The sequence below is a fragment of the Dipodomys spectabilis genome, unplaced genomic scaffold (assembly GCF_019054845.1).
Source record: "Dipodomys spectabilis isolate Male_0828 unplaced genomic scaffold, ASM1905484v1 ptg000392l, whole genome shotgun sequence".
Lineage (NCBI taxonomy): Eukaryota > Metazoa > Chordata > Mammalia > Rodentia > Heteromyidae > Dipodomys > Dipodomys spectabilis.
Genome location: NW_024871069.1, coordinates 514,566 through 540,634, shown reverse-complemented (window position 1 = coordinate 540,634; position 26,069 = coordinate 514,566). Strand labels below are relative to the sequence as shown.

Genomic DNA, 26,069 nt, shown 5'->3' with positions numbered 1-26,069 from the left:
CTGAATAAGAGTTTTTCTGAAGCTGGGTACTAGTGGCTCATGCTTGTAATCCTAGCTACTCAGGAAGCTGAAATCTGAGTGAGAACTGTGGTTCAAAGCCAGTTTGGGCAGGAAATTTTATGAGGCTCTTGTCTGCAATTAACCATCAAAAAACCAGAAATGGAACTGTGGCTCAAATGGTAGAACACCAGCCTTGAGCAAAAAAAGCTCCAGGATAGCACCTAGGTCCTTAGTTCAAGCCCCAGGACCGGCCCCCATGCTTGCTATTGGTGAAATTGATTCCCAGGAACACACTTCCTGTGCTTTGATGCTCATGGTTTTCTCCACTTGGGTGTGTTACAGGCACTGACTTTGATACTGACAGCAGTATTTCATTCTCTTGTATGTAACAGTTAACTCGTTCACCTTCTCGTCCACTCAGCAGTGAGGATTCCCTGTTGCCTGTCTGTTTTCAGGAGGCCCTGGTCGCTGTTCGGCTTCTGGATGTCCTGTGTGAGATGACTGCCAACACCGAGCTGCTTGGCTACCTGCAGGTGTTCCCCTGTTTGCTTGAACGAGCGATTGGTAAGCGAAGCAGGCCATGTGGCCGTTTTAGTTAAGAAGCCTTTGACTTGTAAGTCTGAACGTGGACTTCTTCCCTCCCTCCCTCCCTCCCTCCCTCCCTCCCGCCCTCTTTCCTCCCTCCCTCCCTCCCTCCCGCCCCCCCCCCTCTCTTTCTCTCTCTCTCCTTTTTCAATATAGTTTGGAGATCCCCCCCCTTTTAAATAAAATTTTGTTGTTATTGCTGAAGTGTTGTAGAGAGTGGCTGCCATTTCACAGATCAGGTAATGAGTGCCATTCTTTTGGACAGGGTCACCACTTTCCTCACTTGCCCCCAGTTTAGCTTAGGATGGCTGGATGAAAGTATAAGTACGCACCGCCTTGCCTCTTACTGTTGAGACTTTTTGAAAATTTTTGTCTTAAATGGGTTTAATGTGGTCGTGGCAACAGCTCAAGGTGGTTAACCTGAAGCACATTATAGCTCTGCCCTTTTCCTTCTGTTGAACTTCATATAAACAATGAAAATAAATTAGACTTGTTTATGTGACACTACTGCCAGATACCAAACACGATTTTCTTATGGAAATGAGGCCTACTCTTTTTTTCTCTAGATCTTTTACGACTGATTCACATAGCTGGAAAAGACAGCACGAACATCTTCAGTACTTTGAGTAACATAAAAGCAGAAGGTGATGTCTCCAACATGGCTGAGGGTTTTAAGTCTCATCTCATTCGTCTGATTGGCAATCTCTGTTACAAGAATAGAGACAACCAAGACAAGGTATGTGTCATACATGTGTGGCTTCATTTACAATTTAGAATATATTCATTTTTTTTTTAGAATGAAGAGTTGAGGGGCTTCAGCAGTAGATTGAAAAGAGAATAGATTGGGAAGAGCTCTCTCTCTATGTACACCTATGTGTGTATGTATAAAACGTGAGATATATAATGTATGTACTATTTTTTCTTTTTCTTTTCTTTCTTTTTTTTTTGCAAGTCCTGGGGCTTGAACTCAGGGCTTGGGCACTGTACCTAAGCCTCTCTGTGCACTCTACCACTTGAGATACAGTGCCGCTGCCAGCTTTTTCTGTTTATATGGTGCTGAGGAATCGAGCCCAGGGCTTCATATATGCTAGGCAAGCACTCTACCACTCACTAAGCCAGATTCCCAGCCCATATACTGTGTTTTCCCCACAAGTAAACAATGTTGTTTATTTGTATTGAGCTCTTTATTTATATAGTTTTGCAAATATTTAAGACAGTCTTCTTGTAAATTGTCATTTTTTTAGAATGCTTGTGTATGTATTTAAACACTAATATATCATAACCAGTCAGCTAAAAAAAAATTAACAAATCTAGAAAACTTTGTAGTAGACATTGAAGTAACACTAGTTACATTGACCATTATTGTAAAAAACAAAAATCCTTTGACTTCTATCTGCACCCTACTTTGATAGGTGATAGCATCATAGCCTTTTCTTATATATATGTTGGTGTGGATATGTATTTAAGTATTTGGAAACTCTGTAGATTGCTTTTAGAAATCTCTCATATTGAACAGCAAAGAAGTGTACTCATAATCTGAGTGGTGACAGACTTGCAGGAAGATTGGATCATGTGTTCTTGTTTTCCTGAAGTTTGATTTGGGGTAGGATTTGTTTTCTTATTTAAATATGTAGTGTGAGGCAGATTATATTTCCCAAGAAGTCTAAAGAAACACATGTCATTTTATGTATGTTTCTACATTGTGAATTTGCCACTCCCTCATTAAGGGTTGGCATCCATTTTCCATCCCTTTGATCTCTTCGGCCCTCGGGATTGACTGCTTGAACAGCAAAGTGTGGCAGGAGGGATCCTGTGCCATTTCTCTCATTGCCCTTGATTGGTCTTGCAGTAACCATTTGTAGCTTCTGAGAAGCCAGTCACCATGTACAAAGTGCTCATCTCCTAAGATGCTTGCTGTGGCTTGGTGAGCCCGCATGGAGCAGCCCTGGGAGGCTAGTTGAGGAATGTCACTGCACCAGACTCATGTCTTTGCATAGGTCCAGCCTTGGTTCTTCACTTGCCTAGCTGGTGCTGTGCAGATCAGGCAGAGCCTTTTCTGAATTCATTTCTCACAGCATTGTGAGAAAAACTGAAGAACTGGGGAAAAAAAAAACCCAAAATAGTGTAATTTTTCTTCTGTTCATAGCCAGGATGCTACTGTAGGACTTGTAATTTATAAATTCTGGAGGAAAGAGAACTCTGTGAAGGTGAATACTCAGATACAATCAGGAAGATTCTGAAGTGAAATTGACACAAATACTTGTGATACTACACTATCAGTTCTCCTTAAACCAATCAGCATTTTTTTTTTTTAAATTTGGAAGTGTTTATAAAGGAACGAGAGTCCACGGTGTTTCCAAGAGACAGAAGAAAAGTCCCTCTGCTGGCGGCAAGGCCTGTTAGGCCTTATGCCATGGAACGGGGGCTCTGCCTCTGGGAATACTTCTATTGTTGTTGTTCCGGTTCTCTGGCTTGAACTCAGGGCAGGGGGGCTGACCTTGAGCTCCCCCCCCCCCCCTTTCTCAAAGCTAAACACTTTTTGTTGTTGTCTTTTTTTAATTCCAAATATTTATTTAGAGGGGAAAAGTACATCCACTTCTATCAATTCAGGAAATGACCTGAAAAAGCTTGGTGGTCTTTCTGCTGTTCCACATGTTCTGTGTCATGATTTCATAGGGAATTCTGACTTGGTTGGTCCTCACAAAGTGTGCTTGTTGGGTGGAGTGGGCTGATGCTTAGCTGAACCTGGCTTCGTTTCTCTTTGGCTTCCTTCCTTTTCTGATGATCTTCCTTCATGCGTTTCAGGAAGCTTGATGTGCTCAGTACACACATTGATTCTCTTGGCAAGAATGTCTTCCCTAATTTGCTTGTTTACAGCAGTGCCAACAGCATGCTGGGTAGAATCTTGGTTTTACCATGGCAACATTTGTAAGGCATTTCTATTTGAACAGTACCATTCCTTTGATGTTTGTGGAGTCGAATGTATGTGGCCAAAGGACCACCTCTGTGTTTTCTGAAAGGCATAGGGAATATATATTGGGCACCTTTCCTTTTTTTCCAGTGTTTTCCCATGTGTGTGTCATTTTGGCACATTTCTGGAAGATATGTCTTCCAAAAGGGCATGTCAGTGTATTATGGGATTCAGAGCTTCCACAACGTAGGATATACACTAAAATAGTTTGATACACAGGAACATGGTTCTGTTCTCAAGAGAATAGGTAATTGAAGAAAGCTGACTGTAAGATCACGCAGATGCTGACAGTGATTTTAAAACAATAGTTAAAACTACACTCAAGGAAGTAGAGGAAAATACAAATCCTGTGAATGAGAACAAAGGACATTTCAAGCCAGGCATGGAGGTACATGTCTGTAATTTCATCACTTGAGAGGCTGAGATAGGAAGGATGCATTTGCTGTCACCCTGGGCTGCACAGTAAGACCCTCCTCTCACCCTCCCACACAAGGAGAAGAAGAAAAGTCTCAGCAGATACAGAAACTAAGCACAGAACCAATGGACGTTCTAGAACGGAAGGATTTCTGTGTGTGCCTGAACAATGGCCTCGGCATGTCAGTTGATTTTCCTGGAGATGTTAGTAGACACCAGCCTGAAAACAAGGCCAGCAGTGACAGCAAACACACAGAAAGGCAGGTGGTCGGTCGTTGGTGCTTTGTGAAGTAGTAGTCTGTGTAGTAGGACACAAAACAGAAGTCACTGTGTACACTGTGTACATGTCATGAGTTGTGTGTGTGGAACTGTAAGCAGTCACCAGACCTCCTTTACCAAGTGGTGCAGGGAGGTGCTCTGTGATCCTGCGGACTCTCCTCTGACGGCTTTTGTATTCCACCCGCGCAGCTAGCATTGCTCTGCTGAGGCTGTAGTGATTTGCTTACCTTGTGAGCCTCTGTGGATGTGGATGGAGATTCTGTTGTGGTCTCTATGGTAGGACACATGGGTATTAATCTGTAAACATGAGGAAAGCATTCTTTGGTTTCCTTATTAGAATAAGAAATGTCTAGGTTACCTCCTTCTTCCTCATTCCTCTGTTCTTCAATATTGTCCTTACTATAAATGAAAGCTTTATTTAAAGAAACACCAAACATCGTTTTATTTCAAAGAGCCAGTGCATCATTTGAAGTGGACAGGCAGATGATCAGGCTACTCTGCTTTCCTTTCCACTCACTAAGTTGGGTGTGTGCTTGTTCATGTCCATTCTGCTGTGGGCTTGCTGGCCGTGTGGTTTAGGCCTCCCTTCCTCCTCCTCTTCCACGTCCCCTGCCCAGCCTTCACACCTGTGACCCCGGGTTTACTCTTCTGCACATAGAAACTTAAATTACAAGCGTCCCTTCACTGAGGAATGTGTGGGCACCAAGTGGACACATGAGCGCGTGAGGCTGGCGGCCTCCCTCTGCCCCTCCTGTAGGAGACATGAAAGTGTTTGCAAATACAGTTTACATTTCTTTTCTTTTGTGTTGTTGTTGTTCATGGGGCTTGAACTCTGGGCTTGGGCGCCATCCCTGTGCTCTTCAGCTCAAGACGAGCGCTCTACCGCTTGAGCTACAGCGCCACTTCTGGTTTTCTAGTGGTTTATTGGAGATAAGAGTCTCACGGAGGGCTGGGAAGGTGGCTCAGTGTAGAGCGCTTGCCTTGCATGCCTGAGGCCCTGGGTCGATTCCTCAGCACCACATAAGCAAAGAAAAAAAGCCGGAAGTGGCGCTGTGGCTCAAGTGGTAGAGCACCAGCCTTGAGCTGAAGAGCTGAGGGACAGCGCCCAGGCCCAGGGTTCAGGCCCCACGACCGGACCCCCCCCCCCCCCCCCAAAAAAAAAAAAGAGTCTCACGGACTTTCCTGCCCGGGCTGGCTTTGAACTTGATCCTCAGATCTCAGCCTCCTGAGTAGCTAGGATTATACGCGTGAGCCACTGGCACCCAGTTTTATTTTATATTTCTTTTGTACACAGTAAAGCACTTAATTTTTGTTGAATGACTATATTTATTATTATTACTGTTATTTGTGGGGAGAGCTTTTTTTTTTTTGTTCAAGACTACTGCTCTACCAGTTGAGCCATACCTCCACTTCTGGCTTTTTTTGTCTTGGTGGTTAATTGGAGATAAGGGCCTCATGGACTTTCTTGCGAGGGCAGGCTTTGAACTGTGATCCTCAGGTCTCAGCCTCCTGAGTAGTTAGCACCCATGGTGATGATTATTGTTATCTAGTGAAGACTATTAAAACCAAAATGACTTTTCATGTGAAGGTTGAAATTTCTCTAAATTCTGGATTCTGTAATAATTTTTGAAAGTCTTATGATTGATATACTTTATATGTATAACTGGCTATTTTTTATTTACTTATTTATTGCGATAAGGTCTAGTTTTATAGCCCAGACTGGCCTCAAACTCAGGATCTTCTGTTTCCAGCGTGCTGGGTTCCCAGTATGGCTCTCATTTACTATTTTCATTTGATTAACCCAGTTTATCTGCATTTTAGATTCTAAGAGCATATAATATTCTCAAATAATTAAAAAAATGGAAATCTCAAGTTTAGTCTGTATAGTTCTGAATATAGTTTTTTCCATTTTCTAAATTTTTCTAAAGTTTTAGAATAAATTTCACTTACTGAGATTGATGAGGTGGTTATTTGTAGTGCGTTGCTGGGGGGGAGGCGGGGGTAGGAATGCCAGTCATATCTACACCTGAGGAGCCCAGAGCAGGTGAGCTGTTAATGCCTTCTTAGTGATTTTCTCCTGAAAAATGTTTTCACACTGCATATTTATCTAGGGAGGAAAAAAGCCCTAAGGCTACTTCCTAATTATTGAGGTGATTATTTTTGTGTATCCGAGTTGGCTGATTGTGGATTGAATGAAGCTTCTGCTTGACTGGTTCTTGGAGCTTCTGTACAAAAGGCCTGGGCTGCCAGGGTGGGACCAGTTTGTATCCTTGGCCTCTGCCGCATCCTCAGCGCCCGGCCACAGGCCTGCTGAGGCCCTTCTCCCCACTGTGCCTTCCTACTTCCTGCCCTACCTAGCGCAGGCTCTAGGCATGACGATACTGCGGGTTATTGGTTTAGGTGCTTATTTCAGTATACACCTGTTGTTTCCTTGTCTTAAGTGTGATGCATGTGTCCAAGCTGACCACTAGCAAACCGGTATCATAAGCTGTCACTGCAGTACATTGTAGTAGGTGCAGTCCCTTCCCAACCCCTCTTCTCCCCATGCCCCCTGTCCAGGAGTGTGTCCGTGTCTTTGGAGGGGTCAGTACCTGCATGTTGTGCTGACTCCTCGGATTCTAAGCCACTGACTCCCATCATTACCACAGGCCCAGGCCCGCCGTGACGACTCCTTACAGTTACGTAATCCTGGACTTGCTTCTTAGTTGAGCAGCTAGTAACTGTAAATTTGGGTAGTGATTTAACCTCTTTTAATCTCAGCTTTGTGCAAAAACTGGAGACGGTGAGCCTTCTTTACAGGGTTGGGTATATTGAACGTGGTCTTGTATATAAAGTGTCTAATAGACCACCCAGAGTCTCTTATCACCTCCCACCCAACCCTCCCCTTTCCATTAGTCTGTGAATGAATGCCTCCCAGCCCAGGTATGGAGACAGAAGTGTGTGGACACATGTTGGGAGTATTTACAGAGCTAGGAAGCTGTCCAGCCGGTCTTTGAGGAGAGGCTGCGAGGAGGTGAATCGAGGCAAGTAAGAGAATGCTCTCAGGGTGGGAGTCAGTTTTTTGTCCTGTCAGTTCTACCATAAATGTTCTCTGGATTGAGTTTCTCTCTTACGATTACCCAGTAAAGAGCTGAAGTATTTTCTGTTTAGGTTCCAAAATCTGCTCCAGGTCAGGCCTGAGAGCATGGAGGGGCTTTGGGATCTGTCTGCCTCCTGTCTCAACTACAAGTCACTCAGAAGTGTAGCTTATTGATTTGAAGAGCAAATGTTAGCGGCAAGACCTAGCTTGCATAGAATTCCACTTCTTTGTAATGTAATCCCAGTTCAAGAAATATGTCACAATTCATAAATCAAGCTGTCACCATGAGTTTCCTGAACTTATCGTTTCTTTACAGTAACTGAAGTTAAAATTCCATCTAGAGGACACCAGTCATGGTTTAGTTTGTTGCAGCTGTTCTTTCATTTTTTAAGACATGGAATATGTTCTAGTATTTGAGTCCAAAAATCCTATTTCTGTATCTTACTGTTACTCAAAAGGAAGAATTGTGTGAATTATAGAAACAGAACACAGCAGTGTACACTGTCTGTTGCTATGACTGCTGCATGCTAACCGGTGTCTTCAATGTACACTGTCTGTTGCTATGACTGCTGCATGCTAACCGGTCTTGAGGCCCAAGGCCTGTGCTCTGTGCTGCTTCTTGCTGTGCCTGCCCATCACTCTCTTCCTCCCCAGGCTGTGAGCTCTTTGGAGGCACACACATTGTGCCTGGCTTGCACCTGGATGTCACCAGCCCACAGTTAATGGAAGTGATGGATGGTAGTGATACGTATCGGTACACGACCTGCACATGAAGCACAGAGTGGCAAAGTTCCTTCCCTGGAGTGATACGAGGGGAAATCTGTCTCTAGAGCCCCAGCTTTGCCCCTTCCCCTTCCTGGCTTCCACATTAGCTATCAAAGAGGGCCTGAGACGTGTCCTGTAAAACTTATGGCCATGTTTGTGGGCCTTCTCAGGAAGGGTGCATTCTTTACCCATTCTTCAGTTCTTGCTCAGTACTTTTGTTGCGATCTGCAGGTATTTCCTGGAAATAGTCTCCTTGAGGTTTGTGCTTACCCTTCCAGCAGACAGGAAAGGAGGCACTGCCCAGGATGAAATGGCTGAGCGCTCAGTGAAGCCTCCGGGCCACTTTCCTGAACTGCTGCTCAGTTTTGCTTACTGTGCTGCACCATCAGCTTCTGTACAGTGAGTGACTTCACACAGATCTGTGTTTAACTGTAGGAACAGTTCACAGCAGGACGAGGGAAAAGCTGGCTGCATGATCTAAGAGCTGTGCTTTCTTCTGAATGAAGTCTGAGATGTTTGTTCTTAGCTCGTTTATTTTTATGAGACCAACTGCAATCCCACTGAAGAAAATCAAAACCTTTAATGTTGATGACAAAATGAAAATAAAGTTGTTACTGATTTTTTTCTTGAAATATACTAACAACAATGTAAAGAAGTAGATAGGTTAATAGAAACCCACCCAGAGAAGTTACAGAAATCACCGCATAAGAAGGATAACCCAGAATACAGAGGACAAGAAAAAGCTATGTAAAGGGTGGACTGTGGGTAATTGTTGTCTTCTGAGAAGGAACTCAGCCATAACATACCAAACAAAAGCTATGTGGAGCTGCTTCACCAATAGGGGTTTCTAAGAGGAACCATGAGAACTAGAGGTAGACAAGGGATGTAAAGATTAATTTTCCAGTGTGTGTGCTGCTTCCTTCATGGGAGTAGAGTTGGCATTCACCCTGTTTCTAGGTGTGCTGCCTCTGTAGTGAAAGCTGTTTTTGACATCATGACATCTCTGTGTATCTCCGCAGACTTCGATTTCTTTGGGTAAATTACAAAAGCATTCTTACTTCAGATATGAGAGAGCCCTCTTCATTTCCAAAAAGAAAAAAAAAATGGAGCTGCCAGTCACATCTAAAACAGCTTTGCTCTTTCGTCTTTAATGTGCTTAGGTTTCTCCCCAGCAGCGACTGAAAAACGAAGCAGATGAAAGCGGCATTCCTGTTAGCTCCAGTGTGGCCGTGGCTGCTGACGCACCTCTCCCGTGGCAGCCTGGTGCTTACTGTACTCCGGCAGTTTATTTTCTGCCCATTGTATTGTAGTGGAAGAAGAGTCTTTTGGTCTGGAGCTGTGGGTTTTATTTTGAATGTAAGTTGCTGCTAACTTAAACGCTGAAGTAGAGGCAAAGGCAGAGGTGTGAATGTTGGTATTGTGGTAAGAGCTTTTCGTTATTCACCATATACCCTATACCTGCTGGTATTCTAGATGCTGGGAATGCAGAAATGTTTGGCATGGTGCCCTCTGGAGGAATTCATGTTCCCAGGGCAGAGAGATGTGAAAGCGTAGCATTTCGGTGAGTGTGAGGAGCGTGGGGCGCGGGGAGCAGGCCTGCTGAGGCCTGGGAGCGAGGAGGACTCTGAGCCCCGGGAAGAGCTTTGTGGTGAAAGGGAGAGCGGCCACGGGGGCTGAGTGGTTGCTCTGCCCTGTGCAGACCTCCTGGCGCCTGCGGTGAGCATGGGCAAGGCTGCGTTCAGCTACACGGCATGTTTGCCAGGCCTTGGCTCTGTCTAGTGCTGGGGCTGAGACTCCGGCAGGTGCAGGCTGCCAGTGCCACCACGTTCCTGAGAAGTGGTTTGGGTCTGTGTTCATTTTCCTCTGGTCACTTTCGCTAGATATTCTGCTCTTTCCCCCAGTCCTTGCAGCATGTTTCCTTTGTTCTCTTCTCCTTTCCTACACTCTTCCTCTCCCTTTCTTCTTAGGAAGAAAAATCTTTCTCCTCATGACATACGGAGTTCTGCCCCACCTCCTTTTCTGTGGAGGGCCTGTGCTTGCTGGTTGTGAGCTTGTCCTTAGAGAATGTTTTGCTGCTGCTTCCCGCCCCCACCCCCTTCTTTATCTCCTGGGGCCATAGGTCTTTGCACTCTTGCCAGTGTTATATATTTGTTCACCTACGCTAGTACCACCCCAGCTGCAAGTTTAGCTATCATTACCTACTTGGGGTAGTTCCGTCTGCAGGCGTCTGGACACACCGTGGCTTTATTGAAGTGATGGACAGAGTTTTATATGGCAGTCAGTGAGGGACCAGTCCTGGACTTGTTCTTTGCCACCCGCCCTGAGGCCCCGCAGCCGTGCTGAGCCCTAGCTGCCCGGGGCCTCTCCTGCAGGGCCTCCACCCTGCCTCTCTTGTCTCCCGCTCTGGCTTTCTCATTCTGGGTCTCGTGATGATGCCATGCAGCGGTGACTCCTCTGAGCCCCCTGGTCCCTATCAGAGTGAGGCAGTGCTAGGAGCTGCAGCGTCCGCCATGGCAGCCTTTTCTTACCTGGCTGCGTGTGCCAGGCCGCGAGTGTGCCAGGCCCTGCGCCTTCTCCTCTGCGCCGTGCCAGGACTGGTTTCCTAGTCGTTCTCAGTTCCCACCTGCCAGCCTCCCTGGGGCTGAATTCTGTGCTGCTCCATCTGTGCAGTGGCCGTGGCTCCCGTGCCTCGCGTTTGTTGTGACGTAGATTCGCATTCGTGGTAATGGTAATCCCGAGCGCCTGTTGCGTGTGTTCACATGGTGTCAGCCATGCTCTGCCGTCCCGCACCTGCCCAGTGTGCACCTGTGTGGCGCCGTCTTATCGCTTGGACACGGCTGGGCCCTGCCTGTGGTCATGCCGGCAGGGCCCAGCGCCCGATGGCCCTTGGTCAGGCCACACTCCTAAAGATGCTAAGCTGTTCCAGCTGGCAACACCTCCACGCCTCCTCCCCCTCCCCCAGCAGCCGGGTGCTCTGGGATGGTGTGTGCTGGTGCACGGGGAAGGAGGTCACGTGCGGTCCTTTGCCGGCATGCGTAGCCTTGGAGCACATCTCCTTCCTTGCCGCTTGGCACGCCGCGGTGAGCCCTCAGTGGAGCCGTCCGTCCGAGTGAGCAACGCCTGGTCTCACTGCCATCTTCTGTGTCCCGCCAGGCTTGCTCCTCACAGACGCAAAAAAAACACCTTGGAGGAGAATCACTGTGAGGCTTCATCATTCCTCTACAAGTTTGTGTGAAAGCATTTCCAGCCTAGTCAGTCAGAGATGGGGGAGAAGAGACATGGGGGTTCCTCGAACGCTCTGCTCACCGTCCCACGTGGCTCTGCTGCTCTTGCCCTGCGGCCGTGCCAGGGTTCTGTACGCCTCATTCGGAAGTAGCCACACATCTTTGTTTTGTGGAAGACAACAAAAATTCCTTTTTTTACCTTGGAACACTCACTTAGCTCGGAGAAATCAAAAATAAGCTTTACTCAATCAAGACCTTGTAAAGGTAACTTCCTTCAAAAATGAAGACTCGCAATTACAACATCAACAAGGCAGAGTGAGCATTGTGTAGTAACTACTTACTGTGGGCTGGTGTCAATGAATTTATCCTTATGGTCTCTTCTGGAGCTGGTAACATTATACCATCTTGATTTGCAGGTAGGCACAAGCATTAAACACTTGTCCAAGGTCGGACCCGTCCTCTAGGTGGTAGGGCCACGCGCGTCCACTGGAGCTGCGGCCCTTCACTTTTCTGTGGCGGGATCACAGGGTTGGTTTGTATTTGTAGATGCATGCTGAACATTCAGTACTAGTATTTTTTTAAGGTTAAGAGTAAAGGAGAACTTCGTATATAAATTTAAAATAGGTTTCTGTTTGTTATCCTGGTGGCTGTTTTTAAGTAGTTAATGTTGAGTGTAATCTTGAAAGACTATTGATTTCCATAAAGACATCTGTATTAAAGGAATTTTTTTGTGTGTTCTGAGGATTGAACCCTTATTACTTGCAAGGCAGGTATTTATGATGAGCCACATCTCCAGTCCCTTTTTGGTGTATTTTCTAGATGGGATTTTGCCTTATACCCATACCAGCTGGAGCTTTGGTCTTCCTGCTTATTCTTTGCTGTGTTATTGGGTGTGACAGTCACGCAGCACTTTAGCCAGTACTTTCCCTGTTGGGGTCACAGGCATGTGCCATTGTGCTCAGTCCTTGGTTGAGATGAAGTCTCAAGGACTTGTAACTCCTCGGGTAGCCTTGAGCCATGATCCTCCATTTCTACCTTTCAAGTTGCTAGAACTGCGGGCTTGGGCTACCATGTTCAGCCTAAAGAAAACTGTGTACTAACGTATAATGATATAAGCAGAGGTATTGTTTATTAATCATTTAAGGAAAATGAACTAGAAAATAGCCAGAGAATTATGTGAACTTCCTAACAGCTGTTTCCAGTTTTTGTTTGGCTAAAGTTTTCCAATGAGTCTCTTAGGCAGCATTTCAGGCCCCTCTGCTGAGAATTGAGGGAAACTGCAGTTAGGGAGTCTCGCTGAATTTATCTGTGGTGCACGCACTTGTGTGCACGCATATGCGTGAGAGAGAAAAAGAGAGAGGGAGATGGAGATTGTGCTTTTCAGGTTGAGCTGTTTGTATTACCTGTATTATTGCACATCTTAGGTTACAAATCCCTCCACAAGCTGCACTTAGCTCATGTTACCCTTGGACATTTGAATAATTGGTTTAACGTGAGACTAATTTCTGGGAATGATTCATGCTATTTACTTGGTGTGTGTTAGTGACAGTGTTGAGTTTACCTACTGGAAAAATCCAAGAGGAAACTTTACAGCTGACTCTCTAGCATGCTGAGTTGAGGGAAGAGGAGGGTTAGAGCTGAGCCCCTTGCTCTTTGTATTTGAAGTCTGGGGTGTGGGCTGGACAGTCATCCTCTGAAGCAGATGTGCTGTGGTCCGCACCTGCAGCGGGGACCCTCAGCCTGGGGCCCCTGTGGAGGAGGACTGCTGAGGCAGTCTAAGCCTGGTGGTGGGTGGTGGGGTGTTGACAGGAAAAATCCTACTGGCAGGCCTCAGGCAAGGAGGGGAGAGGGCGTGTCCATGCCTGCTGGAATTCCAGCCCTGGCAATGTTCAGCTACACCCTTTGCCCCTCCCCCTGCCCCAGATGAGCCCCAGTGCACAGGGGCAGTGCCAGCTGCCCCTGCCTCCCTGGCTGAGGACCTCTGTTTCCTACAGCTCCTGCCACAGCAGCACGCCCAAGCCTCCCAACCAGCTGGGCACCCTGGCCTCTTTACAGAAGCTCCCTCTGGGGGCTTCTGGAGGGAAGAAGAAATCGTCCCTCTGGGCACGGGTGGCTCATGCCTTTAATCCTAGCTACTCAAAAGACTGAGAGACAGATCTGAGGAGCATGGTTCAAAGCCAGCCTTTTGGGCAGGAAAATAGCCTCTTATCTTCAATGAACTACCCCCCAAAGAGCAGAGTGGAACTTTGGCTCAAGTGGTAGAGTGCTAGCCTTGGGTAAAAGAAGCTCAGGGACAGAGTCTAGGCTACAAATTCAAGCTCCAGGGCTGGTACCAAAAGAAAGAAATTGGCCCCTTTTGTCTTATATCTCTCTTCCCCTCCCCTCTCCTCCCCTCCCCTCCTCTTTGCTGTCCTCTTCTTTAATCTCTTTTCTTTCCTCTTCCTTTCTTTGGTGCTAGTCTTGGGGTTTGAACTGAGGATCTGGGTGCTGTCCCTGCGCTTTTGTACTCAAGGCCAGCCTACCACTTGAGCCACACTTATGTCTGCCTGGGTTAGTTTAGAACTGCAGTCCTCAGATCTCACCCTCCTCCATAGCTAGGATAAAAGGTGATCCACTAGTGCCCCATGCCCAGATCTTTTTGTCTTCTTTTTATTAGATTTGATTTTAATCTTGAATTAGCATTTCTAGCAATTTTAGTCCTCTTTCCCCAACACATATTGGGGTTTGAGCTTAGGATCTCCCTTTTGCTAGGCAGGTATTTGAGCCTCACATCCATTTGTGGCCCGTCCCTCCCTCCCTCCCTTCCTTCCTTCCTCCCTTCCTTCCTTCCTTCCTTCCTTCCTTCCTTCCTTCCTTCCTTCCTTCCTTCCTTCCTTCCTTCCTTCCTTCCTTCCTTCTTCCCTCCCTCCCTTCCTTCCTCCCTCCCTCCCTTTTTTCCTTCCTTCCTTTGTTGTGGGGCTTGAACTCTGGGTCTGGACGCTGTCCTCAGCTCTTCGGCTCAAGGTTAGCACTCTACCACTTGAGCTACAGCGCCACTTCCAGTTTTCTGGTGGTTTATTGGAGATAAGAGTTTCACGGACTTTCCTGCCGAGGTTGGCTTTGAACTGGGGTCCTCAGATCTCAGCCTCCTGAGTAGCTAGGATGACAGGCGTGAGCCTCCGGCGCCCAGCTTCACTTCTGGCTTTTCTTTGGTGGTTAATTGGAGGTAAGAGTCTCATGGACTTTGCTGTCTGAGCTGGCTCTGAACCGATCCAGTCTCAATCTCCTGAGTAGCTGGGATTACAGATGTGAGCCACCTACACTGGCTGTATTATTTTTTGTTAATATCAAAATTGTGGTTGTGACTGAGGGAAGGAGGACAGATGAAGAGAGAGGAGGGGCAAGTAATTGTAGCCGTTTTACTCAGTCTGTGTGTGTGACGACAGTGCCACGCGCTTAGAGAGTGGAGAGTGACGGGGGTGGCAGTGACTAGCCCCATCACACACTCCGGCTGCGGAACAGTGATTGGAACGCGCAAGTTCACTGGTGTCTTTGAGTTCTTCTCTGCTAGTGATTTTGTATGGTTTCAACCTGTACTTACGAATAACGTGAACACTGCCTGCCATCTTCAAACAGATGTGTTTCTTGGGCCTGCCCTGATTATACTGACAAGTTTTGAACTTCCGTTGTTTATACTGTTTATTCCTTTTGTGGAAACTTGTCAAAGAGAAGCCTTTGTGCTGCGATGCTTCACAGTTTGTACAGCAGAGGCTGATAGAGCCAGGTGTCTCTGGAACAGCGGTGTGGGGCCCTGGACCACGGCCAGAGGCTGCCCAGTCCCCCTTCACAGCCTGCTGTCTTCACAGCCTGCTGGTCAGCCCCTTGTTGTCCTGAGCTCCCCTGGGAGGAAGGCCCCCAGCTCTGGGCCTCAGATGTACATCTGCCAGCATCTTCCTTGAGAGGCTAGCCTTGTCATAGGCACTCAGGAAAACCCAGTGCTGCTTCTAGGAAGTGACACTTGTGGTGTGAGGTGGAAATCATGTTAGCGATGCACCTGAGCTGTCAATTTAGACTCGATTGGAGCCACAGGTCCCTAGAACATTTCCTAAGGAGCGGGTGCTGTGGGGTTAGCTCGCTCATCCACAGCCCTGGCAGGTTCGCGGAAGGCCCAGCTCTGCTCTGACAGTTACCTGGAAGGCGCTGCTTCTAGGCTGCAGGTGTCTGCTGAGGCGCACTGCCCTGTGCTTGCGCCTGCACGCGCGCACTCCAGACAGTGCCAGGGGCTGTCATTTAAAGGCGAATGGGCAGGGCAGCATGTAATGTTTTTATCTTAGGGCGAGCTCCTGATGTACAGCTTCATGTGACATCTCGTTTTTAAAAGCCTGAGGCATCAGTAATCTTTATAGAAGGAATTCTAGCGCAGTGTTTTGCATTCCAGGCTTACTGTCTGCCCTGCCCCATAAATGTATGGCTTTTATGGACTTATAAATCATGACAGTAGGATTCATACATATCCAAAACGAAGAGATTTAAATCTTTACAGAATTCCCAAGATTCAGTGTGATTTAGGCATTATTTTTTACTTAGAAGTAATGTTCTTATTTAAAGACAGCACATCTCCTATCTCTGGTAGCTTTGAAAACATTGGCAGAGAAACATTTCAGAGCACTGTGTGCCAGACTTTGTGCAAGGTGCTAGAGGGAAGGAAGCAAAGGAGGTTCTCACGTGGAAGAAATTCACAGCCTTAAGTAAAAGGTCCACACATGGGCTGGGAAGGTGGCTCCATGGTAGAGCGCTTGCCTTGCATGCATAAGGACCTGGGTTCGATTCCTCAGTACCACATAAGCAGAAAAGGCTGGAAGTGGCTCTGTGGCTCAGGTGGTAGAGCGCTAGCCTTGAGCTGAAGAGCTGAGGGACAGCATTCAGGCCCCACGACTGACCCCCCCCCCCCCAAAAAAAAAAAGGTCTACATAGCGTAAGGTCTACACAGCGTAAGTGTCCGACTGGGTAGACTGCCCGTCCACGCGTGCTTCTGGTGGCCGTGAGGCCCAGGGGACGCTTCCCAAGGGAGCTGGTGCCACCCCAACTTTGAGAATGAGCGGCATCACAGCACGCATGGTCATCAGCGTTCACAGGGGCTTCCTCCCTTCGTTGTTCGTAGACGCCACTTCAGGGAGCATGGGCTCAGGAGACACTGGGAGCATGGACAGCAGCGCCTCCCCGTGTAGCTCTTACCTGGCAGACACATGCCCCTGGGAGATGGCCCTGCCTCAGGGTACAGGACCCCCGTGCCCTCAGGAGCGTCCCCTGTGGGGCTGGCTTCTGTGTCCCATACAGCAGGGTGCCAGGGCAGCCCTGACTAAAGCGTGAGGAGCAGGAACCTTGAATCACGTTTTTCTTCCATGGGAGACGGGCTTGGGTGTAATTCCACCAGGGCACGTCCACATTCCTTTGCTTAGACTTCACTGGGAGCAGTACTGTATGCCTGGGCCATGTCCCAGCTCTGGGACCTTGAAAGCCACAGGATTTCCCTCTACAGATAGTGTCCAAACTCCATTTTGTGCGGTTGCGCCAGGTGCCGGGCGTGTGTGCAGGCGGTGGGGTTTCCCAGTCAGAGCAATTGTTCCTCAGCATTCTGCCTTCAGGTTAGCCAGCTTCACTGCCTGCCTTAGGCCAAGGGCTGAACTGAGCTCTGGGTTTTTGAACTGAGTAGTCATGGTGTGCTGGGTTGCATGGTGGGCAGAGTCGGGCAGGGGCACAAAGGCTGCTGACAGTGTCTGCAGACAAGTAAACAGTAATACTGCCTGCTAAGGGCTTCCTAAGTGCTAGTCACAGTCTGAATGCCTTTTGCTTATCACATTGAATATCATTCTTTCCCCCAGTGTACAGACGGTGAGCCTGAAGATCAGCGAATTAGCAGTGGGCCACACAGCTGTTTAGTGGCACAAGCAAGCAGTGCGCTGTGGGTTTTTTTTTCTTTTTTTCTTTTTGGTCATGAGGCTTGAACTCTGGGCCTGGGCACGGTCCCTGAGCTCTTCAGCTCAAGGCTAGTCGCTCTACCACTTGAGCCACAGCATCACTTATAGTTTTCTGGTGGTTAATTGGAGACAAGAGTCTTACTTTCACAGATGTTCCTACCTGTGCTGGCTTTGAACCTCGATCCTCAGATCTCAGCTTCCTGAGTAGCAAGGATTGTAGTTGTGAGTCACTGGTGCCCCGCAGCACTGTGTTGTCAACTCGAACCTTGTGGGTTATTCCTTGTTGCAGTCTACATTTCCCTACCTTGGCAGAATGAGTCAGAGAAGAGCCACCCAGGCCAAGTTGCCAGTTGGCACGTGGGAGATGTTTCCCTGGTGGCCTGTGGCATTTTAGTGCCATCACTCTTGGGGAGAGCTTCTGCACTCCTTGGCTTGTCAGGGTGGCTTTAGTTTTCCTGGACTTCCTCAGCCGTTTCTTTGTTGGTGACTCTGAAATCTAAAGCTTGAATTTCTGACTTGTAAGTCAGCTCTGCTGTGCTGTCAGTCCCCACCGGGCCTTGGCACAGCGCCTGTCCCCTGTGTGTGGGAAGAACCGTGGACATGCTTAGGAAGGTGTGTCGCAGCAGCTAAGCCTTCACATGCTCTTGTGACTACTGCATATGCTTACTGTCCTCTTTTCTTTACTGGACTGGCGATAGTGTTGCTGAATGATAGTAAAAAAAAAACTTAAAGAAAATCAGGGGGGGACAGAGCTAAGCCTGGGGCTCTGGAGGACACGCCCTCCCCTTTGAATCCAGTGACTGGAGGGTTTACTCTCTTCCAATACACCTTCCCCAGCTTTGCCCCTGTTTCCAGCCACACCCAGGCAATAGCAAAAGTTGGTTCCTTGACAAAACAGCCTTTAATTAAACTTAAAATAAAATTAGGTCTTGATGAGAGAGAAACCTTTTAAGTGTTGGCTAAAACAGAAGAGGCTGATTTAAGTTCAATCCGTTGGAACTGTTTGTACTTAATGGATCAAAGTGTGATCTGGCTCTTTATGAAGCCACATCTGTCTGCGGTGTTATGGGCGTGGCCCTGCCCTAAGCAGGTGAATGCGTTCAGTTAGCCTTTAGCAGTCTTCTTATTCCCAGATTCTTCTGAGTTTTTCGAATTTCCTGTTTAGACACATGCTTTCACTTCACCTTCTGGTAAAGTGAGATGAGCAACAAAACTAGGTTATAAGCAATATTTTGTGCATAGCAATGACCCAAAAAGTGACAAGCCTGAAATGACAGGTGCCAGGTCAGTTAATCGCCTCACTTCCGGTGCTGCTGTGCTTGTGTCGTTTCCGAAGCGCCTTTGTCTTCCCAGACAAGCTTCGCTTTCTTTCGGGACAGTGGTCTGGCTGCTTCACAGAGCTGGCCGTTGGTGTGGCATGAAGCTCTCGCCGTGGCAGAGGCGTCCTTGCTCTGCCTGCCCTCCCGCCTCCTTGGTCTCAGTAACACGCCCCACCATCTGTCCTGCTGTGTTTTACACAAACTGTCTGTGAGTCCGGAGCACGGGTGTGGACCACTGTGGCTGCCTCACTGTCCACCCAGTGCCAGCACAAGCCCGAGCCCGGCCCGGAGAGCATGTGTGTCTTCAAAGTCTCTGCAAGGCAGGGGATGGCCGTGTGGGGCCCTGTGTTGCTGTCACCTAACCCCACTTGCCAGGGCTCCTTGCTTCTTATCTCAGGCTGCTGAGTGTTTTGGGGGAATATTGCAGTAAATCACTTAGGAATTCCATTCCAAACTTTTGCCAGGCAGTGTATCCTAGGCGGCAGCCTGTGCCTCCTCTCGTCTCGAGCCCTGCAGTGCCGTGTGCACCTGTGTCTCCTCTTGAGTCCTGCAGTGCCGTGTGCACCTGTGTCTCCTCTTGAGTCCTGCAGTGCCGTGTGCACCTGTGTCTCCTCCTGTCTTGAGTCCTGCAGTGCCGTGTGCACCTGTGTCTCCTTGTCTCGAGTCCTGCAGTGCCGTGTGCACCTGTGTCTCCTCTTGTCTCGAGTCCTGCAGTGCCGTGTGCACCTGTGTCTTCCCTTGTCTTGAGCCCTGCAGTGCTGTGTGCACCTGGTCGAGGTGCACACCCACTTCTTGCAGGGCCCTGCTGCAGTTTTTAGGCCATCTGATCCTGACTCGCACCCTGACCCTCACTGCACCCTGGGAGCGGGGTCTCTCCAGGCTGAAGCTGCAGTCCCCCCAGCTGCCTGGACCGCGTCCTCTCGCTTCTCAGGGCCTTGTGCTCAGCTGCTCCGTACAGACCCAGGGCAGTTGTTAGAACTTGGTGGGAGGCTTTCTCTCAGAATCTTTAGGAGTCGGGCATGGGCGGCCATGCCTGTAACCTCAGCCTAGGGAGTCCGAGGCAGGAGGTTCTTGAGTTTGAGGCCAGCCTTGGCTACTTAGCAAGATCTCAACTAAAAAGGAAAAATAATCGAAAAAAATAAGAAAAATAATAGGAAAAAATAACAGAAAGAGAGGGAAGGGAAAAAGTCTCCCAAATGAAGCTACTAATTAAAAAAGGGAATCTTTATTAGAGAATGTTTATAGGGTCCTTTCCTTCCTTACATATCCTTCAAACTGCGAGGCATCTCAAAACGCACTGGCTTTGCACACCAGGTTTGCCTGGCTTTCTCCTCAGAATGCGTCACGTGACTTGCTCTTTCCTATCCTTTGTATCATCCTGCTGGAGCTTCGTTGACCCTCCCCACTTTCCTTGGTGAGTATTTTCTCTTTTTTGACATCACTCCTTGCCTGATTTGGTGAAGAGGAGCTATAAAGCTGGGAGCTTTAACTCAGAACTAAAATGAGATACTCAGGCGAGAACCAGCACAACATTCCTGAACCCTCCCGACTTTGTGAGGTTAGTGCGCACTCCCCGGCGCTTCGCTCCGTGCACACTTTGTTCTCCGTGTTAAGCCGCCAGAACGCCAGCACTGACATTGCGAGTGCGCTGCTGACAGAGGGGACGGTCGGCTTTGTTTTATGAGGTTTTCTGTTTTGAATGGCTTCTGTTTTTAATGTGCTGTTCATGTATCAGTCAGCCAGTGGTGACCATTGTTGCCAGTAATCCTGTTGTTTTATAACTTAAGCTTAAGCTTTCTGCTGTGCAGATGATACAAGCCCCTCTCAGGAATTCTGATGGAGTGTGTATGAAGATGTGCTTCAGAGCAGCAGTGTCAAGCAAGCCACTGTGGAAGCCGTGCCTGGGCCCAGGGTCCCCTGCTGGTCAGCAGCTGCTGCTGGAACACACTGTGCGGGGCTCAGCGTCAGCTGATCACAGCTGCGGTCAAAGCAGACCCTCAGAGTGATACGTGGCATTGCAGCAAGGAGTAAGCCCTGTCTGATCTGAAAGCCAGGGAGAGATGAATAACTCACCAGCACGTAGTTTATCTTCCAAGATTTTGGGAGTGTTTTAATGCTCCCAGGCTGAGTCCTAATTGCAGCAAGTAGCTCTAGAGGATTGTCCTGGGGTTCGTCAGTGTAGTGGGTTTGCTCCTGTCTCCACTTGGACCTGGCGTTACCCACCCATGTCCCCACCCCCACCCTGGACCTCACATCCTGGGGTTCGTCAGTGTAGTGGGTTTGCTCCTGGCTCCACTTGGACCTGGCGTTACCCACCCATGTCCCCACCCCCACCCTGGACCTCACATCCTGGGGTTCGTCAGTGTAGTGGGTTTGTTCCTGTCTCCACTTGGACCTGGCGTTACCCACCCATGTCCCCACCCCCACCCTGGACCTCACATCTGGTGCAGAGCATCTAAACCCTCCATGTCACATACAAATGACTGCAAATCTGGTTCTTGCCATGGCAAAGCCTAGCATTGTCATGGCGGCACGCAGGGCAGCATTCTGCACACAGCTTGTCCTTGTTCAAACCACGTGTGTAGCCATCGCCTTCCTTACTTTTATTGGAAGTTTGACATGACTTTATCAAGATATTTGGTTGTTTTTAGAGCTAGATAAGTTGATACTAAGTTTATTTGGAATCACTGTGCAAGAATAGCCAGAAATGCTCAGAAAAAGGAAAATGGTGGCTAGGCACATTTAAGCATGTTTAGTATGTTGTACAACTTCCACCATTGAAAACAGTGCAGTATTGTCTCAGAAGAGATCGTTGATGGGGAAGGAATAGAAGAATCCACATATAAAATCCAGGGTCCCTGGGTGGGGGGGGGGGGAGGGGGGGAGGAAGGGGGAGATAGGAAGGGGAAATGGAGGAGGCCACAATGCTCGATAGGAAATGTACTCATGACCTTGCTCATGTAATTGTAACCCCTCTGTATGGCATTTTCACAATAAAATTTTTTTTTTAATCCCGGGTCCCTTTGGAAACTTCTGTAATTAAGGTGTGATCTCAAATGACAGAAAAAAGCAACGTATAGGGACAAATGGATGTCCTTTAGCTTTTCATAAAATTGGGGCCACTCCTTACAGTGTTTGTTTGGTTGTAAAGAACCTCAAAGCAGCAGGAGTATAAATATGAAAGCACCTGAAACCGTTCAAGTATTGGAAAACTGGATGGAGTCTTCTGAGCCCTGGGAGTGGAGGGGTCGTGACTGCGAGGAGGAGGAGGAGGAGAGTCCTGACAAACTCAAAAAATAAGGTGGCACAGAGCAAGTGAGTGAACTGGTAACTGAGAAATGAGGCTGAAGAGCCACAAGTTAAATCATAACCGGAGATCTTAATATTTGTAATGCAGTTTCTGAAAAAACAGATGAGGAGTCTGGTAGTTTTGTGAAAAAATGGATAGAAGGTGTGAACAGACAGTTTGCAGACAGACTGCAGGGCCCTTAAACGAGTGAGGCAAGGCGGGGCCTGGCCCAAGCATTTGTGAAGCTGCTCCCGCTGACGGACCTCGGAGTAGGGACATTCCTCATCCGCTCCAGAGGACATGGACGGGGCTGTAGTATGTGGCGTCCAGGGAGCTCCCGTGCGTTTGCCCCTGGCCCCGCAGTGTTGCCTTGGGACTGCCGGAGTCCCGTTCAGGACTACTGGTTTTTAATGTCAAGGGTTAGAAGCAACCAGACGTTCTTCAGATCCGTAGGGACCGCGGAGTGGACTACAGTGAACTAAAAGCACTGTAAAATAAGCGAAGTGGACCTCGGTGTGTGCTGTGGGGGATTTGACATCATGTTCATGTGCAAAGCCACAACGGAAACACTTCCAGGGAGTGTTATTTTGGTGTAAGAAGACAGAGGGAGAAGTGCAAATGCACAGATACATCCTATACTTATTCTACATATATTTTAAAGAAGAAGTTGTGGAAAAATAAACCAGAAACTAATTGCTATTGTTAGTATAAAGGGAATGTACACAGGGGTTACATAAGCCAGGCAAAGAGCCTGTTACTTTTTGGACAACATCACCCCTTCCCTTTCTCTCTTCTAGTTCTTCCTTCCCATCCCCATCCACAAGTTGTATAGTTCATTTTTAACATAGTGTCTAGTGAGTATCACTGCCACATTTGTCCCTCCATGTCTTTTATTTCCCTTACCCTCCTGGAGACAGAAATGAACAAAGAAGTCAAAAAACTAAAATGGCAACAAAGAACAAAACCTCCTTTCCATTTCCTGGAGCAGAAACTAAGTTTTAAAAAACGGTGACTTTAAGAGGAGCCAAGGTAGTACAACAGTAGTAGAAACTAGACTCTCTGAATGTACCGGCAGAAACTGTTTTAAAAAACGGTGACTTGAAGAGGAGCCAAGGTAGTACAACAGTAGTAGAAACTAGGCTCTCTGAATGTACCGGCAGAAACTAAGTTTTAAAAAACGGTGACTTGAAGAGGAGCCAAGGTAGTACAACAGCAGTAGAAACTAGGCTCTCTGAATGTCCTGTTCTCGCGTATCACTTTGAAATTAGGCATATGGTTTTCTTGGTTAAAAGTGAACACAAACGCACCAGTTCAATCCAAAGAGCGAAGCTAGATGTGGTGGAGCAAACTTGTAATTCTAGCAATTGGGAGGCTGGGAGGCTTGTCAGTTTGAGGCCAGTCCAGGACAGATAATGAGAGACTTTGTCAAAGGAATGGAGAAGGAAGGCTAAAATGAAGGAGAGTAAAGAAAGAACAGGAGGAGTCTATAGCAACTGAATTTAAAAATGATTTTTTAAATGTATTTGCAGTATAGCTTTAATGAGCTATTTTTACGGGACAAAAAAAGAGCCACCGAGATTACAAATGGTTTCTAGCTTACAGTGATTTGACTGAGGTTTTTCAGCGTCACAAGGGTATGAAAACAATATGCATTCATTAGAAGCGATGCTTTGGGTTATAAATCGTGGTTCTGTCCCAGATTAGTACTATGAAGTATAATCCTCGCTTGCCTTCCCGCCAGTGGCGGCTCAGTTAGCCCACGGTTGAGAGTGCTGATGTGTTCTCTTACTGTGGTGCGATGTGTTGCTCTTCTGTTGATCTTCTATGGGTTAGGGCTAGTAGATAGGGAAAAAAGTATTTTTGGTGGTGGTGTTTGTAGTAGTGCTGGTTGTGGTTCTGGTGATGGTCCTAGTTGCAGTGGTGGTTCTGGGGGTGGTGATAGTCCTAGTTGTAGTGGTGGTTCTGGGGGTGGTGATAGTCCTAGATGTAGTGGTGGTTCTGGTGATGGTGGTGGTCCTAGTTGCAGTGGTGGTTCTGGTGATGGTGGTGGTCCTATTTGTAGTGTTGATTCTGGTGATGGTCCTAGTTGCAGTGGTGGTTCTGGGGGTGGGGGCTGTTCCTAGGGGTGGTAGTGGTCCTAGTTGTGATGGTGGTGGTGGTGGTAATTGTGGTAGTGAAGGGTGGTGCTAGGAATCCTACCCAGAGCCTCACATACGATGAGCTATACAACTGAACTTGGTGTCCAGCCTAGGTCCGTTTTGACTGGAGGTACTTTCAAGTTAGGATAGTGATACGGTTTGGTTCTCGGTGGCTCAGCCCCCTGCCTGTGCTGCTGTTGGCGACAGCAGAAACTTTAGGAGTGGGTTGAAACAGGCACTGGAGGTGCCCTGTGAAGGGCAGCCTCCCCCTGAATTCTGGAGCACGTCTCCCTGGGAGAGCCTGGGTTCCTTGTAGAAATCTCTGCTTCTAACTGAGTGGGGAAGAGGAGATGTGCTGTGGACATGCAGGGAGGAGGGAGTTGTCATGGCCTGCTAGGTCTCAAGGACACAGGAGTCAAAGATGGGCTGGTGTGAGGGCGAGAAGGAGAAAGAAACATACTGAGCACATAGAAATCTCTACAATTCTGACATTGTTAAGAATGAAAATGTGTTTAATCATTTCTGAAGATTAGTACAGTATCCCTTCATATTCTGAAATTGACAAATGGATCAAACATTGACCCTGTCTTTAAAGTTTGGATTGAACTTCAGGGCAGTTAAAGAGTCGATGGGACGCTTCTTCATTCTAGCTAGTTAACAAAGAAGGGATGGTTGCTGCAACGCGCCGTCTCACTTTTGCCATTCATAAAGGGGCAGTGTTTCTAGATAGCCATAACCCCTGGCTTCTGAAACCCAGCAGCAGGGTAATCGGCTGCTATGGGCACTGTGGCCACACAGAAGGTGTGGCATATAGGTGTGTCCCCAACACCAGAACTCATCAATTCCCTTTTCTTGAGAAGCCATCCATTTTACATGTACTGGTTCCTATAAGAAGTAGCAGAGCCTCACTTACTGAAATGATCAGAGTCTAACCAAACCTCCAGATCCATCTGATGGCTAAATAATGGAGTGACTTGGGCATGCTAATCAAAATGCAGCCGGTCAATCCAGAAGAGCTTCTGGCTGTCTTACTGTGTGATGTGGTGAGCGGGAAGGGTGTGTCGGGGAGACCAGGAAGAGACTGAGGAAGCATGTTGACCACGTGGTCCATGTTGACTTTGAGCTGATCGGCGCAATCAGCTGTCGAAGGGCTTTTGGTTGAACATGGACCGGCTGTTAGGTCACATTGAAGAATTTTAGTTGATTGACTAGGCAAAACAAGGGCAAATCTTGTTAGTTTTATGAAGAGTTATCTGGTGGAATGGCTCACATTTTAGTTAAGTGGCAAAATGATTGATTTAAGTCCTTTGGAGAGGAAGGTGGAGGATAGATGAAATCTGACTGACAGCATATTGGCTCATGTTGGGTGGGTATGTGAGCATTTATTGTACTTCTAACTTGGTGGTATTTTCACTTCTTCCAAGAAGATGAAGCAGGTTAGGAGGTGGTTCTCTGCTGTTGACCTGAGGGTGAGAGGCCTTGCTGGGACGCGGGGTCACGATGGGATCCGAAGGATGGCTGTCTGCCCTCTCTGACCTGCACACACAGGTGTGTTTTCATTGTTTGTAGCGATAGCAGGTGCTTCTATAGCACCTCCTTGGTGTGCAGGAAGAGGAGAAGCAGAAGGCCACAGATGCCCGGTGGAGGGAATGTGGAGACAGGCTGGGGAGGGGTCTGTGCACCATTCTTCAGGGGGAGCGCACTGAGGCAGAAGAGTAGAGCTTGCTCTGGCGGAGGCACAGAGGAAGCAGAGTGACGATGCGTGCGTGTCTGGCTGAAGCCAGAGGATCTGACGTGGGCAAAAATAATGGACCAAGGCCAGACTGAACTGGAACTCAGGAAACAACCTCTAGTCCCTCATCTCCCTGAGCGGCCCATGCAGCCGCCACCAGTGCTTCGGGAGTGTTTGATAATGACCTTACTCTACCCCAGAGGAGTCTGATTAGAAAAGAACTCACAAAGTGTCAGGAAGTTATAAAAACACGAGGAACTTTCTGATGGAGTACAAGGGATAAATATGTTGGCTGGATATAAACACTGCCGCTAGAT

At 47.8% G+C, this 26,069-nt stretch overlaps 1 protein-coding gene across 2 annotated transcripts in view; it reads left to right on the top strand.

The window, feature by feature from the left end:
* Atxn10 (ataxin 10) overlaps positions 1-26,069 on the top strand; it is a 109,870-nt gene that overhangs the window by 42,809 nt on the left and 40,992 nt on the right. For both annotated transcript variants that reach the window (XM_042667359.1, XM_042667360.1), the window contains 2 exons: positions 456-564; positions 1,152-1,321. In XM_042667359.1, coding sequence (XP_042523293.1) covers positions 456-564; positions 1,152-1,321 — 279 coding nt within the window. The remainder of the gene's footprint in view (positions 1-455; positions 565-1,151; positions 1,322-26,069) is intronic.